Source organism: Ricinus communis, chromosome 4 (genome assembly GCF_019578655.1).
Source record: "Ricinus communis isolate WT05 ecotype wild-type chromosome 4, ASM1957865v1, whole genome shotgun sequence".
Lineage (NCBI taxonomy): Eukaryota > Viridiplantae > Streptophyta > Magnoliopsida > Malpighiales > Euphorbiaceae > Ricinus > Ricinus communis.
Window position 1 is genome coordinate 31,191,332 of NC_063259.1, and position 9,516 is coordinate 31,200,847.

Below are 9,516 nucleotides of genomic sequence, written 5' to 3' on the forward strand. Positions count from 1 at the left end.
TGAACTTATAGAAGCTGATGTAAGATGGCACTGATTTTTTCTGTGGAGTAATTAGCCTCTGAAAGGGACGTAACCCAAGTTGAGGGGTTATTAAATATCAGTGGAATTAAATAAGCAATGAATCTCTTGTCTATGATCCTCCATGGCCCAGATATGAATTATGCAGCTTTTGACACGTGTATCTTTTCCTTTGGCTCAGGATTTGATTCCACACTAACTTGAGCAAGTACCCTTAATCATCAATTTGATACAATGCTTTTTTTAATTGGGCTTTCAGATTTCTCTTATGAATTAGCACGGCACTGGCTTTCTTCGATTTGCAGGATGCTCATCACTGGGGCCTGCATATCGATTGTAGCTAAACATGTGGTTTGGTAAATGGAATCTCTGCATCAGCCACGTGAGAGATGAAAGAATCTTCATTTTTACAATATGCGGCTTTCAAGATTCTTCATCTCCTTATAAGATGGAACGAGGTTACTTACCGGCAGCAAATGTGCAAGTGTCAAATATATATAATTTAAATTTTATTTAAAAGTGAAATAAATTTCATTTAAAATTTTAAAATTTAGATTTAATTGATTCAAATTTGATATATTATGAATCTATTTATTAAAAAGTTAAAATTTAACTTATTTAATGTTTATAAAATTAATTTTTTTAATTTTTTCAAATACGTTTTTTATATAACGCATTACTAAGTATTGGACATGTAAATTCATGAAATTAACATAATATTTAAAATTCAATTAAAATCTAAAAATCTAATGTTGTTTTTACTTTTTAAAAAAGTTTAAATTGGGTATATATGACTCTTTGATACAAATTCAAAAAATTATTTATTTAAAAAATTTAAATTAAATATATCTGATTTTTAGATATAAATTTAAATAATTATTTATTAAAAAAATTTAAATTTGGTGTTTCAGGAGACAAATTGACCTTTTATCCAACAAATAATTTGTATATCTTAATAATTATCTAGAAAGTAAACTATTTGATGTAAATAAAATATTGCATAAACGAATAGTATCATAGTGACCAATCTAATAATGAGAATTCCATGCTGTCATTTCTATTCTATATTTATTCAATTACTTATTGTAATAATGAGGTATTACATTTATGATTACAGTGTATAGGTTGAAGAATGATGATATGAAAATTAAAAGATGATTAATATTCTGTGTCTGAAATTTGATAATAATGAGATTTGGCTGCCAATCTTGTTTTTTAATTGGAGAAAAATGGAAGATTAATTGGACAATAAGTGGAGAAGAAAAGATTAGTTGTTGGGTTCATTTTATTCGGATAACTTTTCTTTTTTAATATAATCAAATCTTTTTCTGTTATTATTATTATTTATGGAAGGAAGTTGGTTTCATTAATTCTTCATATGTGGACTCCCACTAAATTCTTTTTTTTTTTTTTTCCTAAAAAAAATAAAACAAGTGGAACGTTAAAAACAAGATATGAGGTGTCACTAATATTTATTAATTTTTTTCAATTTTAATTCATTTCCCTTTTCTCGTATCTGTGTGTACAAGTCAGTAAGCAAGGAATTAACTTTCGTTTTCATATCTTTTTCTTTCTTCTTGACTTTTTATACAGAGGATGAGACTGCTCCCAATTGCCCCGTTAAGTTAGTTTGATGGACATGATACAGTGGTGTTTTGCACGTATATATGTATCTTCTTATATCACTTGCTGTTCTTTCCATTTACCTAGACTTTGTGGCTTGTCGTGCATTAATGGTTTGGCCTTAACCTAATTATGCTGATAATTACACCTTGAAGGGCATTTACTTTTCATAAAAAAATAAAATTTATAATTATTAACCTGGTGCTAATTCTTAAACTATTCTTAATGTGGTACTAGCCCCATAAGTTTGTTCAATTTCTGATTTATTGGTGCATCTACTGTATATATTCATGCAGTGTCTTGCTTTCCTTACTGGTGATGTTTTCAGTGTAATTTGGTTGGCCTATTAAACGAAAAGGCGTTGGAAGGTAGGTTTGATTATTTTGGTCCATGATGACGAAATGGGTTGGAAGTCAATTTCAAGGGGTCTAAAATACTACAAAATGAGGACCAATTCCTCCTGGTTACGTGCAATGGATTCTGGAAAATGATCAGTTAGAAGCGATATCTCTGTCTAATACTTCTCAAGTGGAAATGAACAGAAGCAGCATTTAACTTGAAAAACATGCCGCACCGCAGCCTAATTACCTAATCTATTGTTTGTTGCCCTTGGATATTTAAGGACTACAGAGGTTGATGAGGTCTTCCTCCTTGGCATACCAGCTTGGTACAATCCTGGAAGCATACGGATAGAGGTCCTTGTAGGAATTTCTGATGGTCCCTTCAGCCACTCCCGTCGAAGTTGATATATCTGCATGCGACACGGCTCTGCTATAGCGATTGGCAACACAAATGGGAAATATTTAGACGACATTGTCACGTTTTTTACCTTTCAGAAGTTTCTTTTCCTCTGAAAGCTGAGTTATCATGTAAATGATTGCTGCTGCTATTGATATTGGGCTTCGCCTGTAACATTGGAAACAAATAAATGGTTTACCAAGCTTCTTAGCCAATATTTAGCATAATGTCTTATGCACTTTTATATAATATATTGAAGTCATGCAGACATTAATTGAAGACTAGAAACCTTCAAATACTGCAGCACCTAAGAAACCAGAACCTTACCTTATATCAAGCTCTTCAGATTTCTTCACAGCTTCTTGAGCTGCTTTAACTGCTTGATTGTTCATCCCAAGGTGAGAGCAAAAACGTCTCTGAAAGTTTCGGGTGGAAATGATGTTAATCGCTGTTAAATTAAATAAATCCAGAAGCTAGAGATATTCAGAAAAAAGAAAAGAAAAATTTCAACAATTAACTTACCAGAAAGTCCCCAGCATGTATTGTTCCCATTTCCATAGATTGGCCAAGCTCCACCTCCAGCTGCTTAACAATATACTCCTTTGCACGGCCAATCTCCTTCTTTGTGGCTCCATTAGCAACTGAACATATTTCTACTAGGAATTTACAGGTTCAGAGATTCTCAAACTCGCAACAAAGGTGATGTCAAATATACTGTGTTTAAGCTGCACATTACTTGTACCTTTCACTGTGCGGGGTTTGTCTTCTTGTCGACAAGCAATGTAAAGGCAAGCGGCTAAAACTGCATCCTGATTCCGACCTCTGAGAGGCTTTTGATCTTCTACTTTTTTGTAAATTTCATTAGCTCGATCCTTGAACAAAAAAATGCAAATAGCACAAATATGAACAAGTAAAACAATTAAGACCACTGATTGAGGAAAACACACACTGAACCGAACATAACCAAGTTGCAAAAAACAAGCACGTCAGACCCATCAAACTGACATTTCCTGGTCAGTTCACAGGATTCAATCTGAAGACTATTACGGCATGCCAAAATAAAATACAGCCGATCAAGAAGTAGATAGGTTAGCAGCACAAACGGGGTAAAAGACTAATCAAAAGCCAAGACCAGAGCTGGTAGCCTGGTATGAGATCAGGGTAAAAAGTAGCGAAGCAGCAAGCTAAGTAATTAAAAATTGAACTCACATTACCTTAATGGTCGCAACAAGGCCCAACCTGAAACGTCAAAATGTTTGCAGTTCTGTTAAATTTGCAGCCCTTTAGATCATAATAAAATAAAATCATCCAGCCTTAACAAGATAACAAAAAAATATATACTAAAAAAATCTAAACAGACAAATTCATTTGTTAGCTATTAAAAGAAAAAAAAAAAAAAACTTTACTGAGGGAAAAGAGAAAGATACGAACCTATCAGACATGGTAGCAATAGTTTTGAAAGCTTGGATAAGAGAACGATCAGGATTGGAGCCACGGTTCTGCCAGCGACCCAAAGAAGAGGTCAAGAAATCACCAGAAGCACCAGTAGGCTTAGAAATGACGGTGGAGAGACCACCGTCAGCAAGAAGAGGATTAGAAGGACCACCAACACGAACAGGGTCATTATCAGCTGATTCGTTAGCAAAAGTTCTCCATTCAGAGGTTTCATCGATGGAATGAGATTCGAGAACAAGACCGCACTCTGAACAAACGGTGTCGCCGGCGGAGTGGTCAAAAACGACCTCCGTTGGACGTTTACAATCAGGGCAATACGTGTCAGCCATTTGGGATGAATAGGTGGTGGTTTTCTATTATCATTATCTAGTTGTTGTTGTTGTTGTTTGCTGGGGCTATATTATCTTTGGTTTCAGTAGCTTCACTCTTTATTTTTTAGGTGTGTGAACTGGTGAAATGAAAGTAGATTTGTCATGTTTGTTTCGTATTTGGAATATTATGTTATGTGGATAAGGTGTTGAAAAGGTTTGCGGGTCCTTCTTCTTCTTTTTTTCTTTTTTGTTTCCTTTTTCTGCTGAAAGGTAAATTCTTTGATCTTTCTTTTTCCCGGAGAACCAACAATAAAAGAAAAATAAGAGGAGAAGAACCCCCTGCTTTCTAAAGGATCAGAGCTGAACCCTGCCCCCTTGTATGCCTTTGCAGAGACCCTAACACCACCACAAACAACAGTACAATGCTTTTCTTTTTCTATCCTTAATTTGTTCTCTCTTTTTCTATAATTATTTCAATTAGACACCATTTATTTTGCAATGCAATTGGAGAAGAATAGAATATTACTAACCTAAAAATTTTAATTTTAATTCAGAAGTAGACAACTAATTAATTTATGTTCATTTCTTATTCAAATTTACATTCTCGGATAATTCTTAACTAAGATATTTTGGAAAAAAGAGTTATGCTATGCTTAAAAAAGAAAATATGTCCGAAATAAAAAAAAAAAAATATAGTCAACAAGATATCTACGCCACATCAAATGAAAAAGCTATTTTATATTTCAATATTAAATTATTAATATAAATGTAATTATTTAAAATTAATAATTATTACATTATCCATTTATGGGCTTAGCATATAGATAAAAATGGCTAACTTGTGAGTGACATATCGATTGACAGTACTCAAGTGTATATCAGTACTTAAGTTAATAGGGCCTGGCTTGAGAAGATTAATTAGAGAAATAGAGTTTGGTGATAAAGAAATTGAGAGGCAAAGTAGTAAAATGAGGCAAGAAGGGAAAAAAGAAAGGGATAAGAGGGAGAAAGAAGTTCTAGAATTGTATTTACTTTTTATAGCATTACCCAATAATTACAATAGATTAGGTATTTATACATGAATATGTTTCTAGATTCTCCTATTGGTATCTGAATGAGCAAAACTATCATCAGTCCATCAATCATTATCTGATTGCTAACTTGAATTTGGCATGACTCATTCCCTTCGTTCCTATAGCCTGGTAAATAACAGTGTACATACGCTGAACTTTTTAAATTCCTTTATACTTGACATTAGGGCTGATCATGGATTTCAGTGATTTCCGTACAAACCGTACCGAAAAATACCAGAAAGTTTTTATAATTAAATTGAACCTCCGAATTTTTTTATTATTCGGTATGGTACTGGTTCTTTAGTAAAAACCATACCAAAACCGATCCGTTTTATACTGATCCGGACCAAACCGTAGAACTGAATTTTTTACATATATTTATTAATAATTATTTATATTATATAAATAATACATATTAAAAATAACTATAATATTATAAAATACTTTATACTCTATAAAAAAATTATTTTATATTTATTATTTATATAATTCAAGCAATTATTATCGAAATAAAAAAATAATACATATTAAAAATAACTATAATATTATAATATACTTTATACTCTATAAAAAATATAAGTTATATATATTAATATGTCACATAGTATACTAATACTAGTAATCTAGTATACATACTATAATACTAGATTTAAAGTACTTGAAAACTAAGTACAAATTAAAGTACTTGAAAGCTAAGTATACCATTTATTATGGTGAAAATGAGGTAAAAAATTTGAAAAAAATGGTGAAAACAGCTTTAGAGTTGATGGTGGATGAATACAAGATAATTGAGGATCAATTATATATGGGTGAGGTTGTAGGGAGCTCAGAGAAATCTGCATATGATAGTGGGTTAAGTAATACGGAAACAGAAGAAGAGATTATAAGTTCTTTTCAAAGGAAGAAGCGCAGTAAAATTTGTCTAAGATATCTGAGTTAGATAGGTACTTCGAAGAATTTGCAGAAAAATTCACTATTGATTTCGATATCTTAGCATGGTGGAAGGTGAATTCAATAAAGTATCCTATCTTGTCCAAGGTTGCACGCGATGTACTGGCTATCCAAGCTTCAACAGTAGCCTCTGAATCTGCATTTAGTATTGGAGGACGAACTCTAGATCACTATAGAAGTTCTTTACTTCCTACAATAGCAGAGATCCTTATTTGTTGTCAAGATTGGCTTAGAAGTTCAAATATACCTATCCAACTAGAAGAATCAATAGAGGATATTGAAAACATAGAGTCAGGTAACATTTCATTACTTCTTACATATGTTTGTGTTATTGTTGATGCTGTTAAGTTTTATTGACGTAATTTTTTACTTTTATTGTAAAAATTATTCAAGATCCTGAGATTGGTGAGTTCCTTATGCCAAGATTAAATATGGAGTGTTAATTTTGAGGGGAGATAATAACATTCCTTTGCTAATTTTGGACATGTATTTTAGTGCTACATAAAGTTTGTAAATTTATTTATTTTAATGATTGCCATCTGGAAAGTATTTTTATGCTAGCAGTAACATATATTTTAATGGTTTGTATTTGAATATATAATGAATTATTATATTTGCAAGTGACTGAATTGCAAAACAGGTTGTTCAAGAATGTGATTACAATTCTAATTCAGATTCTAATGCTACTTTTTTTAGGTTGGTAATCATATTTTCTCTAAATGTATTTGATTAAAGATGAGATTAAAGTTATATTCTTTAAATTTTTTAGAACCAAAAATAGCACCGAACCGAACTGTATTTAACCATAAAATTGGTATAATACGGTATTGGATCCTTTTATGTTTGGTACAGTACTGGTACCTTCAATTTTAAAATAACCGAGGTTTGGTATGGTACTGGTGATTTATGGATAACCGAATTAGATCAATCCGTGTACAGCCCTACCTGGCATTGTATTCAGCAATTACCTATGGATTGTAATATAGCTGGAACATGCAATTTTTTTTTTTCTTTTGCAATTTATTTGATCATGTTATGGAATAACTAGTTACCTTATGAAATCTTTTACAACCCACTTACAATTAAGTTCACGAATTTGGCCTAAATTTCAAGTGATTCTATATTTTTCACAATCATTTTCTAACATGGTACTAAAACAAGAAGCTGAAGCAGCAGCAAAAGGGAAATTCATGGTGAACAATGCAACTAAAGGCCTCATCATAGCGGCTTTTAGAAAAATTCGAGAAGCCAATTCTGATACATTACTTATTGTTTTAAAGTGCAATATATTTTAGAGAGCGTGATTAGCCTTTTGATCCATCAAGGATGGAATAATATTCTACCTCTTCGATGGAGAAAATATCCAAGTTTCTTTCATGTACCAGTATTGGCAATTTGACCTTTATGGATCTTTTGGTGGTTTGTGCAGGAATTCCTCCAGGCATTTCTTTTTCCCTGATAGAAGAAGGGCTGGAAATGCTACTTCAAAAGATGCATTCCAATCCTGGATTGTTCAATCAGGATTTTGAGCTAAAGTGAGAGACTATTGATCTCAAAGTTTTAAGTAGTTTTATGAATTTAACGTTTCAGATAGTATGAACTACATGGGATTATTGTTGCGTAGTCTAAATGATATGGACACGTTGGAGATGATAACTATGCTCATTTGATGGCAATCGGACGGAGGTTTATTTGTTTGTGTAACCGAGGAAGGGACTGAAGCTGCTGCTGTTACTTTTGATGATGATTTGGGTTGCTCCCTTGACTCTCCACCTCCGATTAATTACATTGCTAATCATCATCTTCAGTTTGTGATCAAGGAAGATGCATCTGTTATGAAATTAATCCGGATGATTTATAGAAATTAATCTGTTATGTTATTAGATTTAAGTTTTCTGGGTCTATCCCTGATCTGTTTTCTCCTTTCTGTATTGGTCTTGTGCTCTTCTTTAGATGTTTGATGATAATTTTAGTTTATTATTAGGGTTTAATTTTAGATTAAGATCCATTGGCCTAAACTATAATTGATCATACTGTCTCTTATAATCATGTGTAACTGATAATTACTGGCTGATGAAGCAGAAGGTGAAGGGCTGATCAAAGAAGTTCTCAGAAAAGGACAGGTCAATCCTGATAAATTACTTGTTCTCTTAAATAAAAATCTTTCCCAATGGAGCTTGGCATAAGCCTTTTTAATCCATCAAGAATTAGGAACCGAACATTCTACTATCAGTGGAGTAAGAATCCAATTTCCTTTCATGAAAACAGTCCGACGAGTTTGAAATTTATGGATCATTTGATGGTTTCTAGATTCTCAAATTGCTTTGTCGTATTTGTAAAGACGAAGACAGGATCTCCTCTATGCGTTTCTTTCTTCCTGACAAGAAGACGGCCTAAAATTGCTACTCTGTCAAACAGATTGAACCCAATCCTGGATTCTTGCATCCACTAATTATAAAAATCGACGAATATATTTCTCGAATATATATATTTTTTTCCTCCATCGATGACGTTCTCCACCATTATTAGCCGTTTGATCTTATCATTTCACTTCATGGCAACTTGTTTCAGTATCAGGTTTTCAATTATTCCAAAACAGGAATCATCAGGTCAAGATACAATTGAAGTGCTTATGCAATATTTATTGGTTGTCTCTTAAAACATGGCTTGCTAAACCTTACAAGATCGAATAATAAATAACCGAATCAACAGATCAAATAGTTTAATCTAATATAAGCTTATGAAAATTCAAAAGTTTCACTTTCAGCTCCATGTAATCTCGTATTTATTTGAAACAACGATTGCTATCTAACTAATCTTAAGTGATAAGACACCAATCTTACGAACATGCTAGCAACATAAAAATCATTATCCGGAATCAGAATCACGTCCCCCCATCAATTTCAAGTTCCCCCCGGGAACTTCCCAACTAAAAGTGTTGCTATCGGCATTTAACTGATGATCTTGATTGTGCATTGTATCCGTATCTGGCATAACGGTTTCCTGATATTTGGCTCGTAGATAATAATTCCAATCCTCTTATATAGAAACTTGTGATAGTATCATATGTTATTACAAGTTTTCACTTGCAAGATAGCAAAAGTTTTCTACTACCCAAGCAGCAGAATGTCATTATCTCTATTTCTGTCGACATTCATGTATTCTTTTGCTTTTTCGTTTTTCAAATCCTATCGTTATTTCAAAGAAGGTCTTCTATAACTGGCTTTCTTGGGAATGATTTTCGTTAGGATCTGTTCTATTTGATTTTGCATTGAATTAAACTTGTTTAATAAAAGAAATCAACACTAACTTTCTTTAGTATGGAAGAAGAAAAAGATAACTAAAAG

At 32.5% G+C, this 9,516-nt stretch overlaps 1 protein-coding gene across 2 annotated transcripts; it reads right to left on the reverse strand.

Annotated features, from left to right (window-relative positions):
- Positions 1 to 2,119: 2,119 nt before the first annotated feature.
- On the reverse strand, positions 2,120 to 4,546 carry LOC8274320 (transcription initiation factor IIB). Of its 2 annotated transcripts, none has more exons than XM_002513475.4 (7): positions 3,811 to 4,546; positions 3,594 to 3,618; positions 3,122 to 3,251; positions 2,902 to 3,032; positions 2,707 to 2,795; positions 2,471 to 2,547; positions 2,120 to 2,392 (listed from the first exon to the last, which is right to left on the reverse strand). In XM_002513475.4, exons 1-7 carry the CDS (start codon positions 4,161 to 4,163, stop codon positions 2,259 to 2,261), a joined length of 939 nt encoding a protein of 312 aa, XP_002513521.1. In that variant the 5' UTR covers positions 4,164 to 4,546; the 3' UTR covers positions 2,120 to 2,258. The 2 variants fall into 2 exon arrangements, with proteins under 2 accessions (XP_002513521.1, XP_048229443.1); XM_048373486.1 differs by having other exon boundaries at positions 2,902 to 3,035.
- Positions 4,547 to 9,516: the final 4,970 nt, after the last annotated feature.

What these genes read in the sequence shown, in the direction of transcription:
- LOC8274320 (XM_048373486.1), bottom strand. Translation starts at nt 4,163, where the DNA reads ATGGCTGACACGTATTGCCCTGATTGTAAACGTCCAACGGAGGTCGTT. An exon ending in GCCTTGTTGCGACCATTAAG is followed by an intron (nt 3,252 to 3,593) that starts GTAATGTGAGTT and finishes TTTTTGTTCAAG; the next exon opens with GATCGAGCTAATGAAATTTA. An exon ending in GGAAAAGAAACTTCTGAAAG is followed by an intron (nt 2,393 to 2,470) that starts GTAAAAAACGTG and finishes TGTCGCATGCAG; the next exon opens with ATATATCAACTTCGACGGGA.